Source organism: Myotis brandtii, unplaced genomic scaffold (assembly GCF_000412655.1).
Source record: "Myotis brandtii unplaced genomic scaffold, ASM41265v1 scaffold48, whole genome shotgun sequence".
NCBI classification, from domain to species: Eukaryota; Metazoa; Chordata; class Mammalia; order Chiroptera; family Vespertilionidae; genus Myotis; species Myotis brandtii.
In genome coordinates this window covers 6,906,125-6,924,151 of record NW_005368341.1, presented here as the reverse complement: position 1 = coordinate 6,924,151, position 18,027 = coordinate 6,906,125, and the positions used below count along the sequence as shown (strand labels likewise).

At 37.3% G+C, this 18,027-nt stretch overlaps 1 protein-coding gene across 5 annotated transcripts in view; it reads left to right on the top strand.

Annotated features, from left to right (window-relative positions):
* The window catches only part of ANKIB1 (ankyrin repeat and IBR domain containing 1), a 120,676-nt gene that overhangs the window by 77,566 nt on the left and 25,083 nt on the right, over positions 1–18,027 (top strand). For all 5 annotated transcript variants that reach the window (XM_005876095.2, XM_014547563.1, XM_014547562.1 and 2 more), the window contains 3 exons: positions 6,681–6,825; positions 9,832–9,998; positions 15,162–15,250. In XM_005876095.2, the coding sequence (XP_005876157.1) occupies positions 6,681–6,825; positions 9,832–9,998; positions 15,162–15,250 (401 nt within the window). The remainder of the gene's footprint in view (positions 1–6,680; positions 6,826–9,831; positions 9,999–15,161; positions 15,251–18,027) is intronic.

Below are 18,027 nucleotides of genomic sequence, written 5' to 3'. Positions count from 1 at the left end.
AAGTGGAAAACTTATTTTGCTTCTCACGTTTATTCTTCTTCCTATTAACTTGCCAAGATTTATACTTTGCCACATCCATTAACTTTGCTCTAATGAGGTTTATAAACAAAATGAAGATCAATATAATGAGTAGTACAATACCATGTTTTCTCTGGAGACACATAAATATGCTGGTTGATGACCTAAATGAAGCATGTCATTATTTAAGGAAATATTAAAAATCAGAAGTTTTCAAACTACTCCTTTTCATGGAGTGCTGGGTACCAAGTTTAGGGAGCTGGGGAAATACCATGTTGGGTAAGAAAGCCAAGAATATGAGCAAATACTTATTGGGGGTGTAATTGACATGTAATAAACAACATATTTAAAATAAATAATATTGTTAGCTTTGGCATGTGTGTGTATCCATGAAACCATTACCACAATCAAGATAATGAATATATCCATCCCCCCCAAAACTTACCTCATTTCTCCTTGAAATCCCTCCTGCCTTTCTCTTTTTGCCTCCTTATCCTCCCACCACTACCCCCTCCCTCCAATCTGTAGGTAACACTGATCTTATTTCTGTCACTCTGGTTTCATTTTGAGTCATTTTCTTATCTGTTTTCCAAACCAGAGTATGAAGCAAGATTTCGTTTAGAGGAGGAAAAAATACTGCTTAAAAGAAAGTCAGAATGAATAAGGCTATCAGGTTGTTTATTTTAAAACGTAGGCTAGACTCTACTCAGAGTCTAATTACGTAGGATCAAATCAGTACAGTTGATGCAGGTAAACTAATTGGCAAGGGTCAGAGCTCACATTCCAAAGTATTGTATTGTATTAGGAAGTATTATCTGGGTTCTACCAGGTTTGCTACTGTTGACCTTGGTTTCTATGTGAAAACTGAAACTTCTCCTCTTCCCAGAAATTTACTTGATATTTTTTCAACTTCCTCAGCCTGTCTTAGCTAACTCCTATCACAGGAACCATTTTCTATACTCACCACAGACTAGCCTTGAGAAGTTTATGGTAAGATTTAAATTTGAAAGATCGAATTATTGTTTACTATGGTACCTTATTAGCCTACCTAGGATTCTCCTATGCACTCCTGCCAGGTAGTTCTTGTCAAATCAAGCACCAGTAAAACAGGTTTCAGGTTGGGTGATTAATATGTTAATAAAGTCATTTTTAAAATAACTGCAGCCTTTTCATATTTTGTAGGCATATAAAAAAGAAATGCCTCTGTCCAAAAATCAAGGAAAAAAATGTTAAAGTCCTTAGATAGTTTGAAAACCTCTCAATTTATTTTATGCTTCCCTACCTCCTTAACAGTCCAGCCCGATGCTTTGAAGCACCTATGCCAAGAGCTTAAATGAAAGGGAAATTAGTATTACCCACCCTAGAATATTATTCCTGCTACTTATTGTTGATTTAGTTAACTGGTAACCTCCCTGTGCCTCAGTTTTGTAATCTATAAAATGGTGATAATAGTAAGGACTTAATAAATTATTGTCAGTTTATTGTTAAATGGCTTAATATATATAAAACTAGAGGCCTGGTGCACGAAAATTTGTGCACTTGGGGGGGGTCCCTCAGCCCGGCCTACCCCCTCTCATAGTCTGGGAGCCCTCAGGGGATGTCTACGGGGAGCAGGCCTAAGCCCCAGTCTAGCCTCCCTCTGTGGGAGGCAACTGGGCTGATCAGGAGAAGGTGCCGCCCCCATCACCCTGCTGCTGCTACCACTGCCGGCCGCAGCGGCTGTGAGGCCTGAGCCCCGGGCCTCGCAGCTGCCGGAGCTCATGGCTGCCTGAGTCCATGGCTGGCGTGAGCCCCAGGCCTCGCAGCCGCTGTGGCTTTGTCTGGATGGATGTCTGGAAGACATCTGCCCTAATTAGCATATTACCCTTTTATTAGTTTAGATGCTTAGAACAGGGCCACTCAATAAATGTTACTTATCATTTTCCTAAGTTTGGTAATAAGCAGAGAAATATCTGTGAAGCTGATGTATAAGTAAAGTTTGCCTCAGATTTCTTTCTTTAACATTTCATCAGCTTCATGTTCTGCTTATAAATTTAGTGGGAACTTGTATTTTGATGAGGATTAACAGCATGGCTCTCAGATAAATGATCCTGTCTTCTGTCATTATGATCCCCAGAGATAATTAAACTGGTTCTGATGCATTAGAATACATGCAATTTAAAACATCATATAGTTCTGTATCTAAGTAAGCTATGCACTCTAACCAGAGTACTATAGCCACATGCCGCATAACTACGTTTTGATCAGTGAAGAACCACATGTATGAAGGTGGTCCCATAAAATTATAATGAATTATTAGAAAAAAGTTTGTTTGCAATGTTGAAAGGAATAGCTGGACCCAACTACAATGCCAAATTTACTGCTGGCTCTGGGTGATTTAAATAGATGAGGCTCAGCATGCTGTCCACTGCTGTGTCCACACATGTGTGCAGTTGCACATCACACACAAAAATACTCATTTCCCTTCCCTCCATTTCTCTTTCTCTCTTTCCTCCCAGTCCTTTTCCTCCCTCTACTCCTCTCTTCTTCTCCCTTTTGTTATTTCTCATCTCAAGCTTTATCTCTCTGGGTTTCTTTGTATCTCCACTCTCACTTTCCCCTTCTCTTCCTTCTCCACTCCTCACCCCTCCTACCTCCTGATATCCATTCTCCAGAGGTACCTCCCTCCACAGCCCTCCCAATATCCCCCAATGCATGCACACACAGGTGCACAACTTTATCTTTTATACCGTATTTTTAATGCACCTTTCTATTTTTAGATATATAAATATGTACCATTGTGTTGCAATTGCCTGTAGTATACAGTGCAGTAACATTCTGAAGCCTAGGAGCAGTAGACTATATACCATATAACCTAGGTGTGTAGTAGGCTATACAATCTAGGTTTGTGTAAGTGCACTCTATGATGTTCTCACAAGGGTGAAATCACCTAATGATGCATTTCTCAGACTGTATGTCCCCTTGTTAAGTTACATATGACTGTATAAGATAAATTATATCCAACTTTCCAGGGAACCTATTCATAACTAAAATGAAGAGATTCCTGTTATGTGAAAAGGGAACTCTGCAATTAGCACTTCTCTAACTTTTAGTTTCAAGATCCCTTTAGACTCTTAGAAATTCTTGAGGAGTCCAAAGAGCTTCTGTTTATATGGGTGATATCTATCATCTATATACTATATTAAAAATTAACACTGAAAAAATTAAGATTTGTTTATTCACTTTGATAATAAACGCATTGTATGTTAACATAATATTTACTATGAACAATAACTACCTCCATTAATAAATTAGAAGAGTGGTATGTTTTGCTTTTTTGCAAATTCTCTTATCTACTTATGCATTCAGTATGTTATAATTTATTGTTTTGGTCAATGTATATAAAGAAAATCTGTCCTCACACATGTGTAGATGGAAAAGAGGTATATTCAGATAGGTTTGGATATTCTTTTGATATACATCAAAACTCAATAAATAGTATTTTCTTAATGGTTAATTGCAGTGTAAAATCTAAAACCATACTAATGGCCTTTTTTTGCTCTTACATTAAAATCCCTGGGTCTGTGTTGCACTTTTAATAGCTCTTCCACTCTTGTCTGGTTTTGTAACATCAGGTCGAAAATATTGGTTCACTGGATTGTTTAGATCTTCCAATGTTAACATATTTCACTACACACAAATATAGTAAAAAGTCACATTAATTAATATCATTACCAGTCTCATCAGGAAAGTTTCTGATACTGGGAAGCTGTCAAACAGATAAGAATCTTTTAAAATTCTAAGTTTTATCTGAAGGCTTGAATTTTGTCATTGGCAATAAATATCCCCAACTTTTTTCCTTGACATGCCAGGTTTATTTCATTCATTTTCAAAAGTAGTCTACCTTTTAACCAAGTCTGAATAATCATTGTTTGCAGTCACTCTTTGAAAAAAAAAGGTGTTCCATGATAAAAGCAAGTGAGGCTGCTTGTATTTGAACAAGAGCCTGTGCGTTTTCCTTGAGATAACCATCATGCTTTGTTTAGTGTGCAGCAGAAGTTCATTGTATTGTACTTACTTCCCATTTCATTAATACTTGATCAATAATTAATAATTTTTATTACTCCGTCAAGGGTATTCTTAAATGAAACTGGCATTTGTTTGTTTTTTAACTTTGAATATAGAGCAATGAAGAATGCAGTCTACTAGTATAATTTTAGGGCCACTGCCATGATTCATGCTAAAGCACCAGCAGTTTTAACCAAAAAACCAAATGAAGGCTTAATATTTTGAAAATAGTTTTGACCTCATAAACCCCCTGGGAAGTCTCAGGAACCCTCATAGGTCTACATATCACACTTAGAGAATGGCTGCTCTATAGCATTTCCCCTGAATTCTTTATCCATCCTTCTGCCAAATTATTTTTCTTGACACAGTAATACAAATAATCTTTAACTGGTAACTAATTTGCAGAATGTTCTCCTATTGAAATATATCAGACTTTTATGGAGCCTGTGTAGTTTTAAAACATTGAAAAAGGGGGAGATTTTAAAGATGCTGAATTAAAATGCCTATGGGATATTTGAACAAAAATGTGTGTAATCAAGATCTATAATTAAGGGAGATATGGGTTTTAAATTTCATTAGCATGTAGGTGGTAGTTTATGATAGGGGTATTTATTTATTTAATATATTTTATTGATATTTTACAGCGAGGAAGGGAGAGGGATAAGAGTTAGAAACATCGATGAGAGAGGAACATCGATCAGCTGCCTCCTGCATACCCCCCACTGGGGATATGCCCGCAACCAAGGTACATGCCCTTGACTGGAATCAAACCCGGGACCCTTCGGTCCGCAGGCCGATGCTCTATCCACTGAGCCAAACTGGTCAGGGCTATGATAGGGGTATTTAGATCATCCAGGAAGATTGTATGGAATTGGGAAGGGAAGAGTTTGGTGTGAAAATCTTAGGGAGCAGTAAAATATAAGTGAACAGGAGAGTACAATGCACTAGTGAAAAAGATGGACAAGAAGCAGCTAAAAGTAAGAAGAATGCTAAGAAAATGTTAAAAAGTTCTGGGAGCCAGAGAGAATCTGAAAGAAAGAACTGTTAACAGTGTCTAATGCTCTAGAGAAGTGAAAGCAAATAAAAACTCAGAAGTCTTGAGTAGATTGAGCTAATGAGTAATCTTAATGGCCATGTTGTGACCGGTCACTCAATGAAAAGGTGATAGAAGCTAGAGTGTTACAGGCTTAGAACTGAATATGGACTTGAGGAAGGAATGGCAAGTCATTATAAACTATTTTGCCAAGAAACTTTGATAGGAAAGCAAAGTAGAACTAAAAAAAGAGTCATTTGGCTGAGAAAGGTTTTAAGGATGGGGAAAACTTGAGTATGCTGTTGTGCCAAGGGTAAGAGGTGGAACAAAGGGAGCAGATGTGATGAGTCTTATTAGTAAGCTTGATACTTTAAGTGCAGTGGAATTAAGAGACAGAGAACTAAAGGGAAAATATACTCTAGACCAGCGGTTCTCAACCTGTGGGTCGCGACCCCTTTGGTGGTCGAACGACCCTTTCACAGGGGTCGCCTAAGACCATCCTGCATATCAGATATTTACATTACAAGTCATAATAGTAGCAACATTACAATTACGAAGTAGCAATGAAAATAATTTTATGGTTGGGTCACAACATGAGGAACTGTATTTAAAGGGCCAGAAGGTTGAGAACCACTGCTCTAGGCAGTGGAATAATGAGCTGTTGTTGATGGTGATGACTAGAAAATGATGATTTAATTTCCTGTTTTCCATTTATTTCCTCTAGGTTTAAATGTTAAATATACACTTAAAAAATTTTTTCTTTCTGTAGGGCAACATTAATAATAATAACAATAAACCTTTGCTAAAATTTATAAGTTCTTATTCTGTACAAGGCACCATGAAAATATTTTACATACATTATATCTTATAACCTGTATAACAACCCTGAGAAGTGTATATTATTATCTCCATTTTATAGATAATAAGACTGAAGATTATATAACTTGTTAGTGGTAGGCCTGGAATTCTCTTAATTCAAAATCCTGTTCTTAACCACTTAATTCACCTTGTGCTAGATTCCTGCCACTTTCCAGGGTGCCTTTTCCCTACTACCTCAACTAGTGTGACTGGAATAGGAAATGAAAGCCATTTTAATATTTGTCCAGATGAAATATAAGCAGAAAACCTATTCTTCAAAAAGGCATGCTACATTTAAGTACCATCCCAAAATCTCTAAAGTTATGCATGGTTTAATTCTGTACCAGTGCTCCTTTTTGTTTAAAGGTGTAGAATATTGAGAATTGAATATGACCTTTCTAAACCACTCATTTCTGAATTTTTAATGTTAATAAATGTATTGTTTTAAATTTTTAAAGGATGAAGTGGAATAGGAACATGTAAAAATATGTAAAACATAAATATATACGTGTATGTATATTCATATAAATAATGAATGGTTGGGCAGGTAGTGAGTGTGGACTGTGATTTATATGAATCAGTGTGTTATACCTGATATTCCACACTTAGTTCATTGGTGTTATTTTAATTATATTGTAGCAGATAATTCAGCGAAGATAAAATCTTAGACTGTGTAAATAAATTTTATCTTTGCCCATTTTCTATCAATTGATCATTTTAATAGGTTTTTGAATCTGAAAATTCAAGAAGGTGAAGCCCATAATATTTTCTGCCCTGCGTATGATTGCTTCCAACTTGTACCTGTGGATATCATAGAAAGTATAGTTTCTAAGGAGATGGACAAACGATACCTACAGTTTGATATTAAGGTATGCTGGAAATTATCAGTCCAATCCCATAATTTTAATTTTATGAAAACTGTACAACATATTTCATTTAATATTTTTGTTTTATTTTTGAAAAACCATAAAAATTGCATAAAGGAAATGAAATTTACTTTTGTCTCAAAAATTGCATAAAGGAATGGCAGCATTAATTGAAGTTTTAAGCTAAAGCATTATTTAATGATCATGAAAGAAGTAAAAGTGAAAAGCTAAAATAGGCATTTATTAAAAGAAATAAAACTATTGCTCAGAACTATTTACTGATTTGCCTGTTGTACTTTTATAACTGATTGATCAAGATAATGTTCAAAGTAGATACTTTAAGTTTTCCAAAAGACATTATCTATACTAATAATAGAGAAATTTACAAATTATCTGTTATACCATAACGTCACGACCAGATCAGCAGGCTGCGTCCCTGCCCTCTGCTCAGGCAGCTGCAAGGCCCAGGGTAGGGTAGGATAGGATACAATAGGCAGGGATAAGAAAGGAGAGGGAGAAGAAGGCAGGCCTGCATGCAGACAGGCCAAGAGGAGAAACAGAAATACAGAAAGGGAACAAGAAAAAGACACAGGAATGGAAAAGGGAAGGAAATGTGGGGCTGCACACAGGAGGGGGTGGCAACTGCAGCGAGCGGGGGAGCAGGTGCACCCGGCGAGGGGCAGGGCAGGAGCCCTGCCCAACACAGGAGGGCCAGGGCAGTGGCCCCCAGCGTGGGCAGGCCGTTGGCAGGGAGGTGTCCACAAGTCCGGGACGGAGTGGTGGATGGTCCGAGGCCTTCTGGGTGGAAGCGCTCCTGCTTCGCAGCAGCAGCAGCGCCTGGGCTGTGCAGGCCTCGGCCTCCCTCGCTGGGCCAGGGGTCCTGGGCAGGGAATGGGAGCAGGACAACGGTGGGGAGGCTGGGGAAGGGGGGGCGGCGAACACCTGGCCAGGACTGAGCCCTCGGCTGGGGGTTAACACCCCCCCTAAACAAAAGCTTTAAGAAGGAAAGGAGGGAGGGAAGAACTTTATAAAGGAGTCAGTAGAGAACAGATTTAAAGAAGGAAAGAGGGTAATGAGTGAACTTAGGAGCTATAATGAAAATCAAGTATAGTTGTGTACTGGGGACAGATTTTAAAAGTAGGAGTCAGAAATGAAAAAAGATAAATGATAGTGAGTAATTATGCAAGTAGATAGATAGATATTAACAGTGGAAGTAAGTAGAGAAGAATGTATGGGAAAGGTAGGATGAGAGAGCAAGAGGGAGGGGAAGAAAAGTTTTAAAGGGGAGCTGGTAGAGCTTAAAAGGAGAATGAGAAGAAGGAAGAAATGGAGGAGGGAGCAAAGCAGGTCCAAGGAAGTGAAGAAAAAAATCAAGGTGGGAAGGAAGGAAAAGGGAAGTGAGGGCAGGGGTAAAGATAAAGGAAAGAAGGAATGTGGGGAGGGAGGGAGGGAGGGAGGATAGAAGAAAGATGGGAAGAAGATGGAACAGAAGTAGGAAATAAGGAGGAAAGGAAAGTTTATAAATGATGAGTCAGTAGGAAAAAGTGTCACTTAAAGGAGAGAAAAATTGTGTGAGAGGGAGAAGCCAATAAGGAAGTCAAATTGTGTGTGAAGGGGATAAGATTTTTTTTAAAAAAAGGTTAATAGGGGCGACCAGGCTGGCAGGGGAGAGCAGTTAGGGGGATCAGGCCGGCAGGGAAGGGCAGTTAGGGGGATCAGGCAGGCAGAGTGGTTAGGGCAGGCAGTTGAGCGGTTAGGAGCCAGAGGTCCCGGATTGCGAGAGGGATGTCCAACTGCCAGTTGGACATCCCTTGAGGGCTCCCGAATTGGAGAGGGTGCAGGTTGGGCTGAGGGACCGCCGTTCTCCCCCCCACCCCCTGCATGAATTTTGTGCACTGGTCCTCTAGTATTTTATACTCCTAAATATAAATATTTAGAAATAAAGATTATCAACTTAGAAATATATGGGGTTGTCTTTTAGTTTCAAGTAATAGTTCATGTAATGAATTATATTGTTTATTACATCTTTTTCTATATATTTATTAAGGAGTTATTCAGAAATATATGCAAATTAATTTTTTTCTTGTATGATTTAAAAGTTCATCTTAAATGCCTTGTGCAGATTTTGGGGGTTCTAAACCCTAATGTGTAGACTTTTTAAAAAGTTCTACTGTTTCTTTAGATAGAAAGCATCACAATATTGATTTTTATGTATTATTAGGATGCCATAGATATTTAGTATTCTAATGCAGCTAATAATCACATGTAAGATTCTGTTTATAATTAAATTCATCAGAAAAGTGGCATACTGTATGAGAAAACATTTCTAAATTGCACATTTTCTGAGTGAATAATTGCATTTTTATTTTATCATCATCTTGGTTATTTAAAGAAACTTATATAAGTTTATATAAAAGAAAATGTAAATTTGAGAAATCATGTCATTACTGGGTAATTGCCACTTCTTTCCTTCTTACTAAATTGTTTCATGATTTCACTTATATGTGGAATCTCAAGGTCAAAACAAAATAGCAAGCAAAACAAGAGTTACAAACCCATATATACAGAAAACAAACTGATGGTTACCAGAGGGGAAAGGATTGGGGGGCATGGGTGAAACATGTGAAAGGCACTAAGAGGTACACATTTCCAATTATAAAATAATTAAGTCAGAGAGATGTAGTGTACAGCATAGGGAATATAGTCAATAATATTGTAATAACTTTGTATGATGACAGAAGGTTACTAGAATTGTTGTGGTGATCACAGATATCCAATCACTGTGCTGTACATCTGAAACTAATGTAATAGTGTGTGTCAGTTATACTTAAAAAAAAAAGTTGTTTCGTACTTTCTGGTATTATTTGAGTTATATTTTGAGACTGACTACTTTGTATTAGTTCGCTTTTTTTTTTTTGCTTTAAAGTAAATTAACATAGGAACACATTCTATATTAAAATTTAGAGTTAAAATATTTTTTGTTGTGTTTTGTTATTACTGTTTAAACAGGCCTTTGTTGAAAATAATCCTGCCATTAAATGGTGTCCTACTCCAGGCTGTGAAAGAGCAGTCAGACTAACAAAACAAGGGTCAAATACATCTGGGTCTGATACACTCAGCTTCCCCTTGCTCAGAGCTCCTGCTGTGGACTGTGGAAAAGGACACCTCTTCTGCTGGTCAGTACAAGAAAAGTTGGAATTAGCCTAGGCACCTTTCTAATAGTTTTTAAAGAATTTGTACCTTCAATCAGGCTTTTAAATTCTACTGTTTGGTATTATTCTTATTAATTAAGTATATTGCATATACATTTATTGTGTGCTTGATATGTGCTGAGTACTGTGCCAAATATTTTGACATATTGAGTTCTCCTGTCTTTGCTACGAGTTGAGTGCTGTTATTATATCCATTTTACAGATAAAGAAACTCCAGCTCAGAGAAGTTGCCCAGGATTATGCAGCTAAGAAATGGCAGAAATGGGATTAGAACCCAGCTCCATTTGGTTTCAGAGCCCATGCACTAATATCAGATTGCTGACCACAGATTAGAAAATGCTTAGAGTTTCACTTTATTCCTTAAAATAAAAGTCTCCAGCCCTGGCCAGTATTCCCAGTGGTTAGAGCATTGGCTCACGCACCCAAGGGTCCTGGGTTTTATTCCCAGTGAAGGGCACATACCTGGGTCGCAGGTTCGCTCCCCTCCCCCAGTCAGGGCATGTGCTCTTTCACATTGATGTTTCTCTTTCTGTCTCTCTCTGTCTCTCTTTCTCTCCCTTCTTCCCTTCTGCTCTCTCTGAAAAGCAGTGGAAAAAATATCCCCAGGAAAGAATTAACAAACAAACAAAAAATCTCTAGCAGTGATTCTTAACTAGGGATGCCCAGAATTACTGACAACTTTTCCAAATTTTCATCCCAAGCCTAGCAAGTCATGTTTTGATTTAGTAGATTTTGGAGGAGGGATCCAAAAAGCTCTTAGATGATTCTAATGCACAGACCTAGTTAGGAACTACTTTGTGTGTCTTTAATTTCCAGTGCCTGGTAAGTACTCAATAAGTATAAACTGATGATAAATCAGTAATGGGTGGTATGTAACTATGTTTGTCTGACATCAGTATTCTGACTTTATTCAGAGTAGATTCGATGATAATTAACTTTTATTTAATTAAATGATCAAGAAAATAAGTAGTATTTTTTCATTTTTGCTCATTTATAGATTTATCACATATGCAAGGATATACTTTAGATGATTATAATACTCTACTCTTTACTTATCTACTTATTAGAACCAAAATTAAATTATAGACTTGCTAGATAGTAAAAAGGCATAGTAATAAAATATTCCTATCCTGAAAGATCTGTTTCTTACCCTCAGCATCATTGTCATTAGCTAAAAATATTTATTCACCTGTCAACCTATATATAGCATAAACTCTAGGTCAGGTGTTGCAAACTGTTACCCACACCAATTTTTGAAAATAAAGTTTTATTGGTCTTGGCCACCAAAAATTTTATAACTTCCTGTTCTTATTCCTATAGTAGAGCTTTTCCTGTAATCAGAAATTTCAAAAAAAATTTTTAAATAAATTCTGAGTAGAATTCTGCTCTTCTGTAATGTCTTAAAGAGAGAAAAAAATCTGCTGCATGCAAAAGGAAGCTTTGCAAGAGAGATCTTTATAAAATAAAGGCATGTGATTCTAGGTTTGCTTCTTTCTTTCCCCAAAAAGCTCAGAAATACTCTTTAAAGATGATTACAAAAACCACAAGAAATGGCAATAATAATTTCTTCTTTTTAAGAACAGCATGTGACAGAATCAGTTGAGAGTCACTCCCAAGAGATGTCTGCCTGAGTAGAACTGAATGTATTCATTGTTAGGAGGGAAGGTAGGAGTAGGCATTTACTTCCCTTCCCACCAAAGGATAGCCTTTTCTATTATAAATTGTTCACCAACCAGTTCTGTACCCTTTATAACTCAATCCAGAACGCTCTCTCCCCAAGCCTGTATAACTGCAAATTTGTCTCATCTTGACAATGTTATCCCATCAAAACCTAAATGGACTCTCACTTGAACCAGTGACCGTCTGCCCTCTGTTTTTCTTTTTATTAAGTAGAACATGCTACTACTTTGCCCTCTGGACTGACACAAAGTCTTTTTTTCTCTGAGTTAACTCCTTAAAGATTTGTTATCATAAATACTTCTTGATCACCAAAATCTTAATCTGTGAGGAGAAAAATTCAAAATTACCCTGGTATAGTGGTCATTTCTCTCCTTTGTCAACTCTGAATGTCTCCTGGTTCCTTTAATCACAAATATATCCGTTGGAAACTGAGAAACTTACTTGGAATTCGTCTCTTCTAAATCCGTGCAAGTCAAACCTATTTTAAAGTTATTCACTGAAATTGACTGGCATGAATATTCTAAGTAATAAAATGGTGACGTTTTTAATATATCATGTAGCTTTGGAGCATTTATTTACTGAACCTATGCAAAGAAGCTTTAAAAATGGTGTCAACACCACCAGGAAACAAATTTGAACACCTGATAAGAAGGTTTGAATCACAGTGATACACCTGGTGAGGTCACAGTATCGGGTTTCTAGTCCTCTTAACTTTCTAGTGAGTCTAGAGGGCACCATGCAGACCTGTTAAGTACTTGGGAAAACTTGGAATGTGAATATCTTGGCACTAAAATTGTATAGTTCATTCTGGTTTCCTCCAATAACCAGGATAAGGATTTTAATACCGCATGCTCCCTTGTTAGGGTCATGAATCTTGATTGAATTAAAGCAACATTTTCATGCTTCATCTCCTTCTCCATCGACAGACAAAGGGACTCTTGATTTACGAGTCCACTGGGTGCCCTGGCTGGTTTGGCTCAGTGGATAGAACGTCTGCCTGTGGACTGAAGGGTCCCAGGTTCAATTCCAGTCAAGGGCACATGCCAAGGTTTGCGGGCCTGATCCCCAGTAGGGGACGTGCAGGAGGCAGCTGATCAATGATTCACTCTCATCATTGATGTTTTTATCTCTCTCTCCCTCTCCCTTCCTCCCTGAAATCAATAAAAATACATTTTAAACAAAGATGTAAAAAAATAAAAATCAATGGAGTCCTAACTGGTTTGGCTCAATGGATAAAGCGTCAGCCTGCGGACTGAAAGGTCCCAGGTTTGATTCCGGTCAAGGGCATGTACCTTGGTTGTGGGCACATCCCCAGTAGGAGGTGTGCAGGAGGCAGCTGATCGATGTTTCTAACTCTCTATCCCTCTCCCTTCCTCTCTGTAAAAAATCAATAAAATATATTTTAAAAAATCAATGGAAAATATCCTCGAAAATAAATAAATACATACATACATACATACATTCATACATAAAATAAACAGAGGTAATAATATTAAAAAAGAGAGAGAGAGAAAGTCCATTGGGCAAAATAAATGAGGCTGTCCTTGTTTGTGGACCTAATAGTTGAGTCTCATCCTTTCTTGCAAAATCAGTCTTAGACCCTTACCTTAATAGCTCTGATTCTGGGAAAAAAAGATTTTCCCAGACTGGCAGTATTCAGCTATTTAAGTATCAGAGTTTTTCCAGCTAACAGAATATTCCCCATTTTTTCTAGGCCAGGAATGAAAACAGGATGCTATTTATGTATTTGGTAGAGATCAATCATAAGACCGTGTTTAAATATCATGTCTTCTATACAAAGTAGCATACCCATATAAATACAGGTTTATCCCACTACCCTCAAGTATTCCTATGAAACCTTTCGTAAGTGTAATAAGTGGAATGACATAAAGTGAAAGTGCAGTGACCATTCTTTTATACGGAAAAATTTTGAGTGTACCCAGACCCAAAATATAACCTATCAAATCATACCAAGTACCACATTAAACAGCACCAACATGTAGTAAAAGCAGCGCCACTCTCGCTGCTCCAGTGCATGCTGCTTATACAGTGGCCTGCTGCAAGACCAGCGCTGAATGCCATTTTCACTGTCTGCCTTTTTTTATTTTTCTGCCAATGGTTGTGCGTGTTGACACATTTTCAAGGAAAGAACCATCCCTTGATCTCTTGAAATTAGTTAACCTTCATATTTGGATAGGGTTAAGAATTTTAGATTAGACAACAATTTTTTTCTTTATAATCTCTTAACAGGCACTTTTTCCCCTAAATGAATCCACTGTATTAATTTCAGTCGACTGTGTGCCAAAATTCCCCTTCCCATTCACTTGTTTTTAGTGACATTTTGAGGTGCAATCTCAACAATAGGTACCAGGTCTGTCAGAATACTTGTCATCAATCATTGGTGTTTTGATTAAAACTTTCTTCAGGAATTTAGGTTTCAAGTACCTGAGAATATTCCAGTATCTTCATTACTTCTCTCAGAAGAACCTCACTTCCTACACACTGATAATCCAGATCATCAGTCACCTATCAGTCAGTAGCATTGTTATTACCAGACTTGAAGAAGTTCAGCCTTATTTTTCAGATGCCTTCGTTTTCAAAGATCTGTAATAGTATTAAGTGGCAGCCTCTAGCTCTCTCTAATTTGTGGCCCTTGCTCTAGCTCCTCCTTTTTATACCCACGCTTAGCATTGCTTTGAGAACTAGTGGAAACTGTGCCAATCAGTTATAGCATCCAGAAGAGATCCCACTGCTGGGGCTAGCACCTGAGGAAGTAGCAGGTCTGTCCTGTGAGGCTCTAGAAAAGGAAACCAGCTGCTACTGTCTAATGCAGCACAACTTCAGAGAATCAAGCATAGTGATAAATAGTTGTGGACTTTTGAAGAAGTAGCATTTATATTTTCAGACCCCTGTGATTATTTTCTGGGTCTTGTCAGAAATTGTTCTAAGAGCAGAGCTAGTCATACTGGTATTGATTCTACTAGGGGGAAAAATATTGAATACACTATTTAATTTCCAGGGGGTGAAAATCTTAAACTTAATGGAAATAATGTATTTCACTAACTTCATTTGTTTTGTTTTAGGTACTGCAGACATATACCTTAATTTTTGTTTTGTAAATGAATCATGAGGAATACAGATTCTGTATATCTACATACATTCTCAAGCACCATATGGAAACACTGTTCCTAGTTCTGTGGAATATTTCTAGCACTAGTGAACGGTAGTATACGTGCCAATTTAAAATTAACAGTTACTACAGATATCCCTTACATTTTAGGACAGCAGAGTTGACTTTGATATGTACTAAAAGAATTCTAATATATCTAATTCCATGCCTCAGTTTTCTCAACTTCCAAATTGGAAGAGTTACTTTCCACCTATTCTTTTACCTGATGTTGATGAAGAATATTTTGTAAATTGCCATTTCTATGTTTTCCTTTTTAGGGAGTGCCTTGGTGAAGCACATGAGCCTTGTGACTGCCAAACATGGAAAAATTGGCTACAAAAGATAACTGAAATGAAACCAGAAGAACGTAAGCTGAATTTTTAGATAGCTATGCTACATATTTTCTGATCGCATACAAAAGATAATGTGGTCATAGTTCTTCATTTAAGAAGTTTTCAAGTTTGTTCATGCTAGGGTTCCCCTGTTAACATCACCCCTCTAATCAACATCCTTTTGGAGATGACAGAATTTGCAAGAGGGACTCATAGGCAGGTTCCATGTTTCTAGCTGACTTGTTTTCCAACCTAAGATAGGCAGGGTAAACAGGGGTCTCATTAAGGCTCTTCCTACAGCCTTCCCTGTTATCCTGGGTTAGGCTAACTAACTCTGTACTTTATGGGGAGAAATGTATGATCTGTAGTGAGAGGAAGCTTCTTATTTCCCTGGAAGCTTCCAGTGGAGAAGACAAGTAGATTTCTTGCTACTGTGTTTCTGTGGACTTATTAAATGCCATGTCAATAATGATTTTTATTGAGACTTCTATAAATACATTATCTCAGTTCTCACAGAAATTGGTGAGATTAATATTAGTAATCCCATTTTACAAATGAGGAAATTAACACATTTTATTGAGTGACACAGGGCACAGACCTGGTAAATAGAATGGGTTTGAGTTAGCCTTTCTAATAGCAATTCTTGCATTTAACAAGTAAATATATATGTTTTATAACAACTTTTATCTTCTGAAGTGTTTTATGCAACTATTTTCTTTGAAATTAATATAAATGAAAATTAATTTAGAGGGGTTTTCTTTGCTTTTTAGATAATGGAGTTAGTTTGAGGAACTGCAAATTAGGACTAAGAATTTACTCAGTGAATTTACACTTACTAATAAGCAAAGTACATGTTAAAAATGATGTTGTCCTTCTAAGAGTGTGTGAGTTCTATTAATAGATTAGTACCATTACCTACAACACCTTTAAACATGACAACACAATTAGATTTGCTTTCTTTTCTTACTTCTGACATCTATGTTTCTATTAGAGGTGGCTTGCTATTGTCCACATACCTACATTTTTTTATACATATCTAAGAAGCTTAAAGTTAAGGTCCATGGGAGAAGATTGCAAGAGATGAGGCTTGAAAGGTGGGTGTTTCCAGATTGTGAGGGTTCTTGCCAAATTGTCTGAATTTATCCTAATAACAGAATAAGCCATATAATACATTTTTTTAAATAGGGATGTGGCATTATCAGAAATACTTCTATCAAGATAGACAACTAGGAAGGGTAGACTAAAGGAGAGAGACCAGAAGTAGGGCAGTGAATTTTTACTTTGGATCAGATGGTGGATCATGATATCATTAGTTAACTTAGGAACTTGAAATAAAGGAGTTACATTCAGGGGAAAATAATGAGTTTTGCTGTGGACATTTTGAACTTGTACTTTCAGGACATATGTCAGAGATGTAGTAGAAGTTGCCTACAGCTCAGAAAACTTAGGAGAAACTTGTTAACTTTTGAATGGTATCTTCATTGTTTATTTAACATGTTTTTTCTGCTACTTTGTTAGAATACAGAAATAAGATGCCCTCTACGCTCTTGAAATGTACATTTTATTTTATTTTTATTTTTGAAATGTACATTTTAGAGATGGAGACAGCTATATACAAAACTAAGGGAAAAAAGAGTATTATAAATGCTGTGAGAGAACAGTGTACCTGCAATACATTGTGAGGATGGGGAGGGGGATAAAAGGAGATTAGTTGTGTTATCTCCAAGGAGAGAATTAGAAAAAGTTTATAAAAGAATTGATGCATAAGCTGCATCTTGAAAGGAGGTAGATGCCCTTCACAGAGACCAGAATTGGAAGGGCATTCCAGGCATAGGCTGAAAGAGGGATGCGAAGCAGCGTGGCATAGTCCAGGACTACAGACAGTTCAGTACAGCCAGTGCAAAGGAAGGCACATTGAGGGATCAAACTGCACAGGCAGAAATGTGAATCAGGTGTCTGGGTGGGTTATAAGCAATCCTGGAAGGTCTGGCTTTATCCCGAAACACTGAGAAAGTAGGTGTTGCCATATTGCTAGGGTTCTTGCCAAATTTATCCTAGTAACAGAAGCCATAGAAAGCATTTTTTTAAAGTAGGGAAGTGGCATTATCAGAGATATTTTTATCAAGATAGATGACAGGGAAGGGTAGACTGAAGGAGAGAAGAAGGGGTTTTGAATAGGAGACTGATAACTGAAGATGCTTACTTAGATCACTTGGGCAGAGGTGTGGATGATGGATTAGAGACTATTGAAACATTAGGTAAGAACGCTGTTTCTGAGACAACTTCAGAATGTCCAAGGGGATTCGAGGGCTTGAACAAGACAGAGGCAATGCCGATGAGAGAGGAGAAGTGTATGCAGGAGAGTTAAGATGTCATTTTAAGTTGAAAAGTGAGGGAGGGTACTTACTCGTTGCCAAAAGAGTTAATATATCACAGGAAGTAATTAGTACAATATATTATTTGATTCTTTAGTAGAAAGTAGCCAGAAGTGTCTGATTTGAGATGTAAAACAAATATTTTGAAATGGGTGATTATTTTCAGTTATCTTTTAAAATTCTAAAGTTGGATCAATTACTCCATATCCACTAACAAGCTTTACTAGGGAAGGAGAGGAAGAACGGCCAGGCCAATAAATCCAGATTATTGGTGGCACGGTGACCGAATACCTTTACACGTGAAAGTGATGCTGGTAATGAGGAAGGAAATGTAATAGAACTAGAAAATGATATACATGGTGTATACATGTTTACTTCTGGCGGCCAGAGATAGGGAGACCTTAAATTAAAAACTGAAGATCACACTCAAAAAGTTC